Source organism: Amaranthus tricolor, chromosome 6, assembly GCF_026212465.1.
Source record: "Amaranthus tricolor cultivar Red isolate AtriRed21 chromosome 6, ASM2621246v1, whole genome shotgun sequence".
NCBI lineage: Eukaryota > Viridiplantae > Streptophyta > Magnoliopsida > Caryophyllales > Amaranthaceae > Amaranthus > Amaranthus tricolor.
In genome coordinates, this window is record NC_080052.1 from 23,523,516 (window position 1) to 23,540,780 (window position 17,265).

At 33.1% G+C, this 17,265-nt stretch overlaps 2 protein-coding genes across 2 annotated transcripts; both read right to left on the bottom strand.

The window, feature by feature from the left end:
* Window positions 1-1,745: 1,745 nt before the first annotated feature.
* LOC130814909 (protein phosphatase 2C 50) lies at window positions 1,746-7,527 on the bottom strand. The gene is made up of 4 exons (XM_057681182.1): window positions 5,717-7,527; window positions 4,742-5,098; window positions 4,537-4,642; window positions 1,746-3,184 (listed from the first exon to the last, which is right to left on the bottom strand). Exons 1-4 carry the CDS (start codon window positions 6,440-6,442, stop codon window positions 2,850-2,852), a joined length of 1,524 nt encoding a protein of 507 aa, XP_057537165.1. The 5' UTR covers window positions 6,443-7,527; the 3' UTR covers window positions 1,746-2,849.
* A 4,139-nt stretch (window positions 7,528-11,666) lies between these two features.
* Window positions 11,667-16,639, bottom strand: LOC130815339 (pre-mRNA cleavage factor Im 25 kDa subunit 1). The gene is made up of 7 exons (XM_057681778.1): window positions 16,095-16,639; window positions 15,959-16,004; window positions 13,886-13,979; window positions 13,729-13,802; window positions 13,533-13,619; window positions 13,337-13,447; window positions 11,667-12,447 (listed from the first exon to the last, which is right to left on the bottom strand). Exons 1-7 carry the CDS (start codon window positions 16,271-16,273, stop codon window positions 12,376-12,378), a joined length of 663 nt encoding a protein of 220 aa, XP_057537761.1. The 5' UTR covers window positions 16,274-16,639; the 3' UTR covers window positions 11,667-12,375.
* Window positions 16,640-17,265: the final 626 nt, after the last annotated feature.

Below are 17,265 nucleotides of genomic sequence, written 5' to 3' on the forward strand. Positions count from 1 at the left end.
GTATGAATTTTATACCCGTACCCGCCCCATGACCCCTCAAACCGGGACCCATCCCCGCTCCGATGGGGCGGGGATGGGACGAGTCTCTTATTATACCCGCCCCGCCGTATCCCTAATTACAAGTAACAGCTTGTTTAAAATCGATGAACGTTTTTAGAGAGTTTTTTGAGAGATAGTACCATGTTTGAATTCGTACATCATACAAAAACACGTCCGAAAATTCAATATATATAGAGTTGCGATAAAAATCTTCGGGATTAAACTGTTAATAGTGTTATTAAGTGTGATTTACATTTGTTAATTAAGTTTTAAGTCCAATGACAATTTTGTAATTTTTTAAACTTCAAGGGCAAAATCGTAATTTTGAGGGGGTGACGATAAAATGAAAAGGGGTGGTGATGTTTAATAATTTCCTATTAAATAATAAATTACTTTATCTGTATTGCTAAATTTGTCTTATTTGCTTTTAGTTTTTCCCAAATTGTTTCATTTTTATTTCCTTCCCAAATTTGTCATCCACTTAATGCATATGGGTTTTCATTTTTCTTTTTCTTTTTAGATCCTAATCATTATTTTAATATGCGGGATATACTGAGTAAGATGATAATAATTTTTTCCGTGCCTAAAAACTTACAACATTTTATATTACACAAAAATTAATAAATGGTGAACTATTTAAATTATTTGGATGATACTTCCTTTTTTTTAGTTGCTTTTGCGCAGTTAAATGCATTTATCATTTTGTTTATATCTGAAATTACATAACTATAAATAATAAAAATTTTATACCATAAAAATTTGCGGCTAGACAAATAAAATAAGATATCACATGACTATATTTCTTTTACTTGTATAATAATCATAATATGTAAATGCCATAGAATGATGAATAATGCAAAATTGGTTTTGGGGCAACTAAAATTTCCACGGAGGAAGTATTAAAGGAGAATTGAAAAACATGGATGAGAATATAAAAAAGTAATAAAGACATTTTCATATAAGAAAATTGTATCAAAGTAGAGGGTACAGCGGACAAATTAAAAAACAAATTATGGAATTCTTTTAGGGACAAAAAGAGTACATGTTTAACTTACTTTTTCATCACATTCATACATTTCTCTCACTATTTTATAATATTTATTTTTGTCTTATTTTTTTAATTTATCTTCAAACGCCTATAAAACAAATTTGATAGGACAATACTAGATGTATTTATTCGAGTCATCGAGTAGATTTCAGGTCAAATGCTTTGGGGCACTTCCAAATCAAGTTGTGTCCACATTGGATTTTAGATAATTTTAAATTCATTACGAAATCAAGTCAAGTCAGATTTGGTTATAATAAGATCGGGTAAAAATCAAATTGTCGAATTTGTTTGAAACACCTCTAAAGAGAGCACGTTCATTGATTTTGTGTTTTTCGGGTGGTTAGCACATGAAGCTTCTCATCTCAACTACTATTTCGGAGCCCACTCTAAACAAGTTTTACGAAAATCTACATATCATCTGACTTAAGTAGTAACTAGCTAAACATTTCAACTACACAAAAAAAACCAACTTAAGCCAACAACTCATTTTTTTAAAAGGCCTATTACTTGAGTTAGAAACTACACTCTCAGCCGTTCTAAATTTACACCATTTTTCGTTGTAGTTTATTCTATTAAATTTACATTCTTTCTTATTTGAATAATAATTAAAAAAATTTTCTTTTAAACTTACTTACAAACTTATTTTCTCTCGTCCTAATTACTCAAGTGTATCGCCCACAAGACTTTCTAAAATCCCCCACATGCCCACCTATTCAAGCAAAAACCAATCAACTATTATTTGATCCATTATTTTGATCTTTGATTCATTTGGATACCATAGACCATCAATTTTCGATAGATCAAATGTAATTTTAGTCAATCTTGTAACCATATAAGTATATAACTACTCCTATTCCAAAATAAACTTCTTATTTGCCGTCTTACGTGAGACCACGGTCTCTTACAAGACTTGATGAATATTTTATTCTTTAGGTCTTAAACGCTTAATTAAACTACGAAGTATAAAATATCTATTTTATCTTTTTCATTTTAATTTATTTATGTGATCCCTTACAATATTTTCACCATCTACCTTATCATTACTTCAATCACCAAAATTTTATCTTTCATAATTCCTGTAAACATTCCTAATAAAAACATTTATGAACAGAGAATAAACATATATAATAGACTTTTGCATTAAGAACAGTATAAAAGTATTAACATACACAAGGAAACATAATTTAGCAGTTAGCAAGAACATCAGCAACATTGAAGGGCAAAAATTTGCAGACGCTAGATCAGAGACGGAAAAAGAAGCAGCAGCAACTGAATGAAGATGCAGCAACGCAGGGAAAAAGGAAGACGTGTCACGAAATCCACAAAGACGACTTGGAAGACACAGCAAGGTGCCCTATACATAACTCGGTCTGCTATATTCGGGACTAAATATCCCGCACATAAACAAGATGCCATCCCACTCCCTGATACGCACAATAATGACCACAAACACTCGTATTCTCGACATTTGCATCGAACATATAGTCTAATACTAAAATGATTATGAAATGTTTTAGTTAGAACTTATGCCAACACAATCCCATACTCTGGTTGGTCCTGAAATATACTATACATGTTCTTCAGCTACAATCAGCCCATTTTTAAAAGATGGGCATAAAAATATATGTTACAATCCATCATTATGTAATGTAATGCTGCTGACATATATTTTCTACCTCATATAACTACATGTCAAAAAAAAAGAAAAAAAAAAGAAAAAAAGAATTGACATTTTGCCAAAATGAGGAACATTTTTTACCTTTCATGTTTTGGTTTTTAACTTCCTATGAGGCTTCAAGTCAACCACAATGACAGTAATGTTGTCTTTACTTCCCTTTTGGAGAGCAAGCTTTGAGAGGTAATCTGCAGCTGCTTGAGCGGCTAAATCGACACTGTTGCCTCTGTCCGGTGTGATGTTAGCGCCGTTCTTTTTATGCCATAGAAGAATTCTCCTTCGTGCTGCGTCACACGCTTCTTCGTTGCTCAATACGTCCCATAAACCGTCACTGGCAAGTATAAGACAATCGTCGTCTTTTGCCCGCTGAACGATTGTCACTTCTGGGTCTGGTATAATCCATGGTTTCAAATAACGATCACCTGAACGAAAGCAAAACGATATGTGATGAGTATTATCATCTAACAAGTGTTAATGCAGTGTTAGCAAGGATAGAATCACAAAGAAAAAGAGACCCTTTCATCCGAAAAGCAAAAAAACAATTAATTTTAAGATCGGGTTTTTGGCCCTAGAGAGACGAATAGTACTTGTTTAACGTGTCCGACACCGGTATCTGTACCTGCCGTACCGGACACTAGTGTGCCGGAGAAATGGAGGGTCCGAGTAACATAGTCGCAAACATAGTAATCATTGAGCTCTAAACTACTATAGTTTTACACTTGACCTATCATAATCGTTATTGGTCGTTGAACTTTGCCATGGAAAAAGAATCTGGAAGGAGAAAATTTGGAAGGACGCATCCAGATGTATGTCTACACCTCTTTTAATCAAATACCCGCACATGAAATTTATCACCTACAAAAGGTAAGATAATCTTAATAGTTCCCGACCTCTTGTCTAGTAACATTCCTCCTTCCTAAAACTACTTCAATCTAATATCGGTTATTGGTTCATACAAATCCAGATGTATGTCTCACGGAATATGATTTCTCCACACAACTAATGACAACCAATGCTAACTATTTACTAGAGGTGTTCAATATAGACCTGATTAGCCGATATTTACCCAATCTTATAACAGGAACCCAACTTTAAAATGAATTTTACAAAGTGGGCACAAAACCTGATTTTGAACCGACCCGAAAAACGTGACTCGAAACCGACCCAATAACCCGAATAAACACCTTTACTATTTACAAAGTGAGGCTACCTAGTGAATCATAACTCGCTGGTTAGTTCACTTTTTGAATTTATGATTCGCTCAAAATGCTTCATAAATAGCCAAAACCGACCATGATTTCGCTTTTTTAGATTCGTAAGGCGATTAGCGAATCATGTGACACTGAGGCTACCATACAATTACAAGGCTAGTCACAAATAATATAAGTTGAAACATTCATTTACACTGGTTTGGATCACAAAAAAGTGAGGTTACGACAAAAAGCTCAAACATTTTCCCGATTACTGTCAAATCGTATGAAAGCAGTATATAACTTCATAAACTGCAATCAGATTCAACAATTCAATTACACATTAACTTTGATCACAGTTTGGATCTTACCGATTTGAAAATTTGGACAAGACTCAAACTCCTAATGTACTGAGGTATGGACAAAAGACCCTTTTCCTCAAAGTCTTGTAACTTTGGCCTCGCTTGATTTAATGTGATTTGTAGGTTCTTTTCAAATTAAAAAAAAAGGGTATTGTTCTTGCACTATCATACACAGAAATCAACGATGAACCCAGTTTAGCCTTTCTGTTTAAAAATGCTTACCAATTGATCTCGACATAGCAAGAACACCAAAAACACGATATCCATTCCACTGTATGACTTTGCCATCAGCAGCTTCTATCCTATCCCATTCATCTTTTCGATCAGGCTAGAAAGTATATGATGTAATTAGCCTTACGAAATTCTGGAGCCAAATAAAGCAAAAAACCAAATATTAGAAGAAAAACGAAAGCAGCTAATGACATACTTTATGGTCTACAGACAACGGCATGGGTGCTTTCCCTCGACAAAGAACAGCCCTCGAATCACCACAATTAGCTACAATGATCTGGGTTGGGCAGACAAGGGCTACAACAGCAGTTGACCCAACAGTTTCGGGGGCAACCGGTTCTGCACTAGCCTCAGATGTATTGCTGCTTCCCCCGGAAGGTCCTTGCTTGACTCCCCCAATCTCGGCATCGACTTTCAGAAAACAACGCGAGAAAGCCTTCTCCCATTGCAGTTGTAACGTCTCCTCAGATCTTCCACTAAGAAAGCTCTCTTTTAAAACTTCAATTTCCTCGGCCAATGCTAGATGCAAGCGATCACGGCAATAATTTGCAACCTAAGAAGAAAGTAGCATAAGCTAACGAGCCCTTCACACTAATATACAGTACTATCACTCTATATATCACATATAGTCACCATCTTCGATGGACAAGCCAAAATTTTAAAAATACGGGTGTAACACCTCCATAATTAGGTCTAATTTTCAAAAACACTTCTTAGAAATAGATGGGGCGGTAACACTTCTATTATTAGGGGACACCCATATTTTCAAAATTTTGGCTTTACCCCTAAACCACCAACTTTCTACTATTCTTGTTACAATGCTAGCAGCACATAATCTGCCGGGCTAAACTAAAATAAGGCCGCAAGAGTGAATCGTGAAAGAAGACCGTGGGGGTTAGGCCCTTGCTAGCCCATCATCCCATATGGCTTCACCACTGACCATGATCCAACTATCCCTAGACTTGGGAGTTACCTAGACAAACTTGACTTTCTATATCGTTTCCAAAAGAACTATACACAAAAAGTCGCATGATTCACTAATTTTCTTTTGAATCGAAAGTCAAAAGGAGCAAATCAGGTCGGTTTTGGGGCATTTTAGGGTACAAATCATGTTAAACTGCATACAGCAAAAAGAGACTTCAAAAAACAGGAAGAAGATGACTACTTTTACCTGACAACCTCCATGTCCATCATACACACCATAAAAGTGCACAACCTGGGTTAAATTTTCAGTTATTCCATTCAATAGCTTTTCACCCATCAACAATTTGGCAGGAAGTCTCCTAAAACAAGGAACAGCTGCAAGAGCATCTTCCATCTCTGGCCTTCTACCACAGATCGATTGAACGCCCCAAAGAGGCACGAATTCCCTATCGAAAGCACACTGACTGCTCATTGTTCTAACTATCTTTTCATTATTTACTTCATCACCACCCAACAAGGATGAATCGCGCCCTTCACTACCCTCTACATCAAGATCCTCAGCCAGGGCCAATACATCCCTAATAGCCTCCAATCCAGCACTTAATTCTAACTTGCTAGTATCAACACTCTTATCAAGGTCCACTGAAGCGGGTGAATCGGGCACCGAATTAGGCTCAGATGCCAAGAATACCTCACCATTAATGCTACTTATCTCACTAATCACAGACTGGGAACTCGAAAATAACCCTTCTTCACCACTTTCATGGTCGAAATTTTCGCTAGAAGCACAACAACTATGATTATCAGTCAAATCTTTAGAAGAATCAGGTCCCTTATTATTCTCTTTTACAGACAAGGGTTCCTTCATGACTTCCAATTCTACAACTGGACTTTCATCTAACATTTTCCCTACAGGAGATTCACAATAAGATCCATCTTCTCCACCAGTTAAAGACGAATCCTCGGGCTTCATCAGTGTAATAATCTTGTAAAGAAAAACTAAAAATTGACTCTACTTTTAGCCTGATGATCTGCTAGTATCTATATGTACTTTCACTTCACTAATGAATACTAAACCCATTACAAACAAGCGTAAACTCGTTTCCTGAGCTATTTCATCGAATGATTCCCATTCTCCCATAGTGATCAATCTAACTTGATTGCTTGATTGCTACCCTCTTTCTTTCTCTCTATCAGATTGTATCTTCAAGAATTATGAAAGTTGACCAAACCCAGAAGCTACAAACATTCAAATGCAAAACTGGGTAACTGGGTACTCAAATCAATACACAAAAATTCAATCCTAGATTCTAATTTTAGGAAATTCAACCTAACCAATTTTATCACTTAATACAACAATCAACAACCAAATACAAGTTGAGCAGTGAAGAAGCAATAAGTAAGCACCCAAATCTAACTATTACAATGAGAGTCCCATGCTTTAGCCTAATTTTTCACCCAATATATTGAAGAGGCAAAAACATGGCAAATTTTTCACTTTCTGTAAGAATCACACACACACACACACACAGAAAATTTGTAAGCTTGTGATCCAGAAAATTTCAACTACCCAGAAAGGAAAAGGCTAAGAAATTTATAACAGGATAAAGAAAACAAGTGATAGAAAGAAAGAAAAAGAGGGGTCATGAAAAAGAAATAGATGATGAAGACAAAAAGGGATAAGAAATCACAAGAATGTCCACACAAGCAGAAAAGAAAGTCCAACAAGAATAGATTTGTTACCCAGATCTGAGGATATCTGAAATTGTGCTTGAAAAAACAGAAACAAAAACAGTAATCAGAAAGTAAAACAACAGAAACAGTGAATGAATGTGTTAACTGTTGAAGGTATAAAAATCGGATCCGAAAAACTGCTTGCAATAAAAGCGAAAACCCAAGAAAGTAATGAAGAAACTGAGAGTATGTGTATGTATTTTGGACGGAGAGAGGACCATTGTTGTCGTCCTAATTTTCTTCCATGTAAAAATGCCAGCTGTGTGTTCTTGATAAGGTTAAATATAAACCATAAACCATCTGCCAACTCCTCTTTTCTTTTTTTTTTTCTTCTCTTTTCTTTTCTTTTCAAAAATTTGTTTAGTTGAAAAATATTTGATAATTATATCGAGTATCATTTAAAAATAATTTGCGAATTTCAAAGCCTTAAAATTTAAGTATTTTGTGAATTTTAGTCAACAAAGTATCAAATTTTACGTCGTTCAGGTCAAATTACGAAATTGCGATCACTTAACCTAAAATTATAACCACTAAAATGGTCGAAATTATTTAATTTGGCCTGAATAATTTACACTTTAATACTTTGACTATTATAATTCGCAAAAATAAACATTAAGGCCCTAATTCAATAAAGTTATAAACTTTAAAACTGTAATTTTTAATATTATTCTATATTTAATATCTCTATTTACAAATTACAAGGTTACATTTAAAAACAAATCTCCAATAGTACTAATCCTATTTGATATCAATTTTTAGTTTTTTCACTACCAATTTATAAGTTTTGTTTACAAAATAGGTAATTTGTTGAAATAATGATTGTATATACTCTAAAATTAACAATTGTAATAACATTTTTGGAGAATATATCAATTCGATTTTAGCAAATTTTACTTGTATAATTAAAACTTATATACCAGGTGCATAGGTTAGAAAAATTATTTTATTAGAATGACTTACTGAATTATACATATATAATACTTTATATGTGAAATTATAGATTATGTTTTTTATTTGAGTGAATCTCTAGTGAGTATGGAAAGTGTGCGTGATGGTTTGGGAGACTCTTTGGTCGCGCTTTTCTTTATAGATATGAGTTGCCGCCATCCTTCCCTCTATAGATTCTAACAATAGTGTTCTATGATCGGGATACATTAGGTATGATGATGATGATGAATTTTTTGTGAGTATACGTGCGACTACTCACAGATCCAACTTAATTTGTAAATCCAACCATTAGCAAAACTATTTTAAAGAAATTTCAAATGGACCACTTTAGAGTAATTGGCAACTTTAAACTTTATAGTAGACATTTCAAGTTTTATAGTTGTTTTTAACAATTAGTAAAAAAAATTAAGTTTGAAATAGGGATTTTCAACCTTAAAGTAGGTTTTAAGCTTTTCATTGGATATTTTAATGACCGTAGTAGGTAGGTAAAAGATAAAGTTATGTCTTAATTGAGACTTAAAGTAGGATTTTTAAGAGTTATTTGATATTTTAAATTGGAATGAGTGTTTGTTAAAGGAGATTGTTAATAAATCTTTGAATAAGGAACATTAAGACTTAGTAATGAGTTATTAAGGATTAAAATAGATATTTTAAATCTCAAAATAAATGTTTTAAGGTTTAAAGTTAGTGGGTAAAAAAAAATATTTATTGTTTCGTCCATACGGTCTTTACTTATTACATTAGGGTCAATTGAAACAATTATCACTGTCCGCTAATACAAGTATGATTGTCTAAATTCTACCACTTAATTTTGGCTTTGGTGTCGGCTTCTTTATAACATTCACATAAATATAAAATAGTTTATGAAACATGAATCCACATCTATCTATATTAATATACTAAAAGAGAAAAAAAAATTATCTTATTTACACGTGTCAAGCTATAGTTGAAAATTTTCCTACCTAATTAATCAGATTATAACAGTCAATTGCATCACTAAATTCAATTAATAGAATAAATTTCATATTTAGATATATAACAAAAATATCAATCAATTAAATAATTTAAAGATAAAAATAATATAAGAATATAATAGGAAAAATATTAGCTAATAAGGTAAGGAAATTATAGAAGACTACTAAAGCTTGACTTGCATATTTTTACAAATATTAGCTAATAAGCTAAGGAAATATATCCAACCTATTAAATAAATTCATTTGGCAAAATTTTAAGAGTTTGTCATTTATTATTTTCAAACTCTTTTATTATATTGTATATTGTATGATAAGTGATTCAAATCAAAAAAAATATGTGTTTTTCATATAAAAAATAAATGTTGAATGTTGTTACGCTATATATAATGTCATATTAAATAATTTATATCTTCGAAAGGTGTAAAAATTCTCAATCGTCATTCATAAGTTTTATTTAATTACTCAATTAACAAAATTTTCCTACACTACTACATCTATTGAAAATATCATTTATAAAATATCTTCCCTTATGTCATAAAACAATGCACAAAAGCACTCATGAGTTTAAAAAATTAAGATATTATATATTATGTTATATTTACAAAAATACACATAGAAGTATATATTTAAAAAATTTAATTGTAATTACTATAATACTCAATATTACATGCATAAAAAATGTAAAGTGATACGTTAATTTCTCTTACACGTCAAATATTATTTTCTATATATTTATTATAGTTGACAAATAACATATTAATATCATGATAATTTAAATCAATTTTGTTTATATTTAAGAAATTATTAAATTCTTTTTAAATTATCCATGCTTGACACGGGATTTAAGCTAGTACATATAATAATCATTTAACCATGTTGAGCATAATAAGAAACTTTAAGTAGAAGAATTTTTCTATTGAATTTATAAACTAACCATAGGAAAATCTCATTAATGTTGAAGAAGGTTACATGACAATGTGCAATTCATTGATAAAACATAAGTGATTAGTGACCTCCATTTGGGTAATATTGAGAAAAACATTGTTGCAAAACTCAAAACCTGATCTGAAGTATCCGAATTTTGTTAATTAGGTAAATTTATTCGATTTTGACAATTGAATACTAGATAATTCGGGTTAGGTTTTCCAAACAGGATATTTTTAAACACCCCTAGACTAGTGCGTAGCATTCTAATTTCTAGACTTTTATGTCTTGTAAGAAGTTTATAAAACGAGGAAAAAAGAAATTAAAATAAAATTTTGTTTAAGAAAGATAGTAACTGCTCTAACTGAGACAAACTTCCAAATAATATAACAAATAGATATTTAATACAACAAATCTCCTATGATACAGCCGCATACGTGTGACCACTCACAAGTTCAGCCCATAATTTTGGAAATATTTTCAAAAGTTGCCTATTATGCGACTTTTTAATATTTTTTTGCTTATTTGTTTCAAATTTAAAATAAGTTATAAGCAATGTTCAAAATCCTAGTCTTAGTTGTTATTATTATTAGACAAATCTTGGACAAGACGGTCTCATTATAAGACCGTCAATTTGGGCTGGAACAATTCGCTTGTGTAACAGCATCACACGCTTTCCCTTGTTTTTTATTTTCTGGGCATTTATCAATTTTGACCTTTAAGGTATCAATTTCAACGTAAAGTAGAACTTAAACAGATCCATTAAAATAAAATATTTCAATTTAGACCTATAAGTGATCAATTTTGACGTTAAAATGATCAATTTCTACCTAAATATAGTTATGTTTTCACTATTTCAGAATGAAGTATAATAAAATGGTATTATTCTATCATTCTATGGATGAATTTCAAACAACAAATGAATAGTTAATAAAACTATCAATAATAATGTTAAAACATTGCACAATACAAGTACTCTTAATCAATGCATGCATAATGGTTTTAATGAAACATAAGAGTACGTACTAGTACTCTTTAATTATTGATATTGCTCTTTGCTCAACTGTTTCTGTTCATAATGGACTTGGAAATAAAGTTGTAGGTGTAATGTTTGCTTACCCTGGTGAAGATAGAGGAAGTTTCGATTTCGAATTATGTTTGCCAATTAATTCAATGAATGCTCTTGAAAATAACCTAGAGCTCAAGGCTTCTTTGTTATAAAAAATTTCAATTTTGATCTAAGAATGATCAATTCAAACCTATTGATTATGATCAGTTATAACTTACAAAAAATTTCAATTTTAACCTTAAATGTATCAATTATGATCTTAAATAGATTAAGTACTGAGTTCATATTGAGAAAATTATAATTGGGTTGATTTGACTATCCATCTCATATTGACACGGTCTCGTCCAAGACCAGCTGTTATTATTATCATTATTATTATTATTAATTATTATTATTATTATTATTATTATTATTGAATGTAATCCATATCTTTTAGTTGCCTTGTTCTAATTAGTAGCCTTGTAGATAGTAGAATAGTAGTTCAAATATTTAGTTAAATTACGTTCATCTTATATTATTCTGAATATTATAAAGGAAACTTCTTATTAAAATTACCACCTTTGGATGATTTTGTGTAAAATTCTCACATTTGCATCACATTTTTCTAAAAGTATTTTTCAACTTTCAGTCATCTTAACCTCTCTTAGCTGATGTTTTCAATAAAAATAAATAAATTCTTAACATGTACGTGTCAGATTATGACAAGTTTTGCATTTTTTTTTAAAAAAATAGTAAAATAAAAACTATCATAGAAGGGGTGGATGGAGAGAGGCTTTCAAGGAAGGGCGAGGATGGCATTGGAGTAGAGAAAGGACGGTGGATTCTCCATACATCATTGGCTCTTTCTGTCTACCTCACATCCAATATAATTTTATAAATATAAATACTTTACTTTACTTCACTTCAAAAAAAAATATTAATTAATATAAATCCCATTAATATAGATTAATATATAGAGTGGACTACCAACTATACAAGTTACAATAATCCAAATTTCAACAGTGATTCATCTTGAATATGAAAAATATTGCAATCACTCCTAATAAAGAGCACACCATTACCGCGCACAATCAACCCAGGTAGCTTCTATTGAGATAATCGCAGCTCGATCCAAAAGGGCCGAGACTATCTTCCGTCTACTAGGATTTCGATTAAACATAATCTATGCATAACATACTATGATTTCCATTAAACGTAATCTATGCATACATAAACATATTTACATCAGGTACATGAAAATGTCCTGAGTTTCGAATCTTAAGTCTGAATCATGTTGAAGGAAAATTTTGATAATAGTTGAGGAATCCCTGCTATTATTGGTCCATACGTCTGCAGACATCAGATATTAAGCTTGTTAATCTTCAGCATCAAAACATAATATGAATAAGCATCACAGAAAGTGTGTCAGGATTAGCAGATGCAGATACAAGTATAACAACTCTGCACATAGTGAACCTGAACCATGTTTTTGCAGATTTGTGTGTTTACCTATCCAAGCACTAGTGGAGCTTCATGCCTATATACGCTAGTTGAACTCTTCATTTTGCTCAGCAATGCTCCAACATTGGTATAGACACTTCTTTTTGGGCCAAAATCATCAAAGAAGACTACTCGGATGTGTGGATGTGTCCGCCACAACCCACAAGTGCCCGAGCTCAAGTAGCATGATTTCTATGTATAGCTTTCTAGGGTAAGATGAAATTTACAGATTGTGGATGCAATTTAATGAACGCAAACAGAGTAAGATCGGAGTCTAACTGGATTTTATTTGATCAGGAAGACTAAAATTACATGATACCTTATGAGCAACCTATAATTGGTGTTAGGTTTCCTCTCTTACAACAATCAGACTTCACAAATCCGTAAGTCCACTAACAGAAACTCAAATATTCCAACCAGAAGGTCTCTATGACATTAAAAGCTAATCAGATCAGAGGTGTAGGGAAAGAGATTCGGAATTTCTCCTTTTATTTAGAGGAATGTATAAGGGCCTCAGGGACATTAACAAGTCTCGGCAGCTTTGAACGAATTATTCATTTTGAAATCAAATACAGCAATAGCAATAATCAAGGAAGTGAAAACGGAAGTAAAAGAAAGCAAAATGAATCTGGCAAGGTTCGGATCAACCAAAATTGACACGAGTGAGATTTCCTTCATCAATATTAATAAGAATTCATCGCAAATAGCTGAATCATACAATAACAACCTAGGTACATACCTTGTGGTTCTCATGAACCTGACACAACGGAACAGCAAGCAACTTCAAGTTCTTTGGTACAATGAATCTTCGACTTGCTGGCAACTTAACCAAAAAGAGCTTGGCACACTCCTATGTACACGGTAGTCAATTCAAATTATTTAAGCTGATCAATTGCATAGCTGTAAAAGAACCAAGTAACTGTAAGAATTAACACCTTGGGCTTCTTAATGTTAGGAGGCAAATATGGATAGTACAAGGTCTCAAAATCTGGTCTCCACCACATTCCAAGACAATCTCCCACCTAGAATAAACATCAGTTATGTGAAGTTGTGAACAGAGCAGAAATCAAAATGTATTTACACCAAAGATTGTACAATAGACACTAGCTATTTAAGAGTAATTTTGATCACCTCCCATCCTATCTCATCACTGCCTTCATCAAGAGATAACTTCCTTGATAGTTTACGTCTCAACCCTTCAATATCTGAAGCATTAATAAGATATATCAGCAAATGTACTCTTCTCTTCTCTTCAACAAGAGAAAACAACAGCTACGACGAGCATTACCTGATTCACCCTCTCGCAAACGTCCACCAGGAAGGTTAAAAGTATGATTCCTCGTTTGTAGCAATAAGATATGTGGATGTTTAAACAAATCAACCTGGAAAATGTACGGCTTTGATGGTTAAGTTTTACATATCTAATCATATTTTGAAATAAATTCATTAGCATTCATCACTTGGGTAAGTGGTATTAGGGAGCAATGAGCAATTGCGAAGAAATATATTTGAGAATAAGAGCATCACTGCAAGACATATTTCATTAACTAACTCTAAAATGCATTTATGTTACCATTATTTAAAACCAACAAACGGGCCCTTTGGTGACTTTTTATCCATCGTAACTTTCGATGTCTCACAAAAGAACCATCTAAAGGATATAGTGCAAAAACGCAACTTTTGTGGCAAATGCGATAACATTTATGAAGATGCATTATCGGGTGATGCAAGTGTCATATCGCCAAGTATACCGTGAACATGTGATTACCCATTAAACCGACCTAACATATGCTGCATGTAGTATAGGTTTAGTAGATTTAAAAACCTTCGTAACAAGGTCGATACATAAACTATGGCCTTTACTTCAGGGGAATATTACTTAAAAAAAATCTAACTTTGCGTGATATAATTCTAAAATCCCAACTTTGGATTAATATTTTAAAAATGTGAACTTAGATGCCAATTTAATTTTAAAGCCCTCAACCTATTTTAACCTGGATAAGAAGTTAAAAATGACACGTGTTACCATTTTACTAGCTCACAAGTTTTTTTGTAAAAAAAAAAAACTAAAACAAATATAAAAATCAAGAAAATGCTTGAAACAATTCTAACCCCCAAACCCCCAACACTCCCACTGCCTCCATCAACACCACCTCCCACCTCCCCTCCAAATTCAACCCAACCAAGTTACCAACCCAAACTCCATGCTTTTCGAGGTACTCTTAGACACTGAACAAAGACAACCCAACAGCCATGCTATTTGAGGTTAGCTAGACTGGCCTCATCCCGTGGTCTATGATGCAGATGACATGTTCGACAAAATGTGGTCCTTGTCTTCCCAGTAACAAGTCATGTCAGGTGTAAAATACACCAAGGAGGTGCGCATTTTCTTCTCAAAATACAATCACTTTCAAGTTTGTAGTACAATGGCAAGCTAGGTAGAGAAGATCGTTGACAATTTAGCTGATATTGTCAAAGATGGAGGAGATTTCAGGTTTAGGATTCGTGGTGTCTAGGTTGGTTGGGTTGTAGTGGTCAACTGGGGTTGAAGGGAAGTTGGTGTAGTGGTCGGCACCAGGGCAGGGCAGGAGTGTTCTGGGCATACTTGACGGGTATTTGGGTGGTGGTGTTGGTTGGATGTGGTGTTCGATGGGTGTTAGGGTGGTGATGTTGGGTGGATGTGTTGTTGAAGTAAAAAAAATCAAAGTTATCTTGTTAATCAGTTGTAGGTCACTCAAGAATTTAAAATTAAATTGACATTAAAGTTCGAATTTTAAATATTAATCCAAAGTTAGAATTTTCAGAATCAAAACAACGCACGTTATGATTTTTAAAAATAATTTTCCCTTCAGACCATTATTGTCCATTCAGTATACTCCCAATTTCACAAACAAAGCATTTCATTGGCAACAAGACTAATACCAAGAATAAAAAAACTCCAAAAAACCAAGTGGCAAGCATTAACAGCATCATGTAGTCATTATTCACTTGACAATGTAGTACTTTGGTGGCCCAAAAGCTGACAAAAATTTCTTAACCTAAACAAGGGCAGTGGTCAATATTCCATTATCTTACTGCCAAGATGACTCTCACTCAGAAGGTTAGAGAGTTAGGTGTATGCAACCTTACCTCTTATTAGTGATAAAGGTTGTTTTTGCAACTTCACATAAATAATTGCACATTATGAGCCATTTTACTGTAATTCATTATGATCCGAAATCAGAAACAAGGGCAGTGGTAACCATCAATATTCAGAAAAAACACAAAAAGTTGAAATTACCATTCATCAAGATTATACGGAAACTAAAATTCTACAGTCACCAAAAAAAGAACAAAGTTCTGAATCCAAAAGGGATTTTACCAAAAGTACAGCTTGAACGCAAGTCCTTAATCCACGAGCTTCATAACTGGATAAACAAAAATCAAAAAAATAAACATCAAAATTAACCTAAATCAGTTAAATTCAAAACCGAGGAAGATAGAGAAAAAAGAAATACTTAGATTTCAAGCGAAGAAGAGAATCTGTGCCGGTTTCATCCTTAAGAAGAAGAGCATCTTTGGAACCGAAATAGTAACCACTCAAAGGGTAGATGTTGAGGACATAATTAATGGCGGTTTGTTGTTGGTGATCATCACCGCCATTCGCAAGCACCACTACTTCTCCTTGATCGATCATGGCTACTGATTTGGACTGGAAATGGTGAAGAATTGCTGCAAAGTATTTATAGAAATGGAAATTTAATGGTGTGAGGTGAAGGATAGTCCGGGAAGATACGGGACAAAGGTTGTTGAAATGGAATAGAAAATGCAAAGTTGTTTGATTGTGGTAGTTTCTAGTTACTGGCTGGTTGAATTATCCACCGACCACCGCTTTACTCTTTTGATACGTGGAATTCCATGACGTGTAGTTTCTAGAGGGTGGCAAGTAAGGATGCTCATGGCCTCATTAGTATTTCTTGGTTCTGTTACATAACATATTTAAGTTTTTGAATTCATAAATTAGTGTCAAAAGTCAATGTGATAAGAGATTACGGGTTTAAATGTCAACCACCCCTCATTTAAATGTGAAACATTCAGCGCTTATGTGCATCCACATTTTTAGTTCAACACGCTCTCGTGTAAGAGTGTGTGTTAGAGTGTATAATATATCTTGGAGCCCCAACCAACAACTTAAGCTTTTGATTGAGTTGGTACCTTAACAGGATGAGGTCCAACTAATTAACTACACCTGAACTTTTTTACATTTCAAATGTTATATTAGTACTAAAATGGATTTACTATATTGTATATAATTTTAAATTGAGCCTAATTAAATATATAAATAGGTTTAAAACGAATTTAAAGTTGATCGTGAATTGTGTCAAACAGCGGGTTTGGTGGGGCTAGAATGGGTCTAAATAGAGGGTTTGGGTTAGGGTGGGCTGGGTCTGAAGACTCTGACCAAACTTTTGTTTGGACCCAAAATTAAATTCCTGAGTCTAGGGCGGTTCCAATAGGGTGTTCGATCCATGACTATTTTTTAGTTGCAAGTAAAGTACTTGACATGGTACACCTCTTTGTTTTTTTAATATTAAGGAAGGCTTAGAAAATATTTCTTAACAAGAACTTTCAACGTGTTTAAAATAAATTAGTCAAACAATCAATAAATGCAGTTGGTTGAATTAGCCT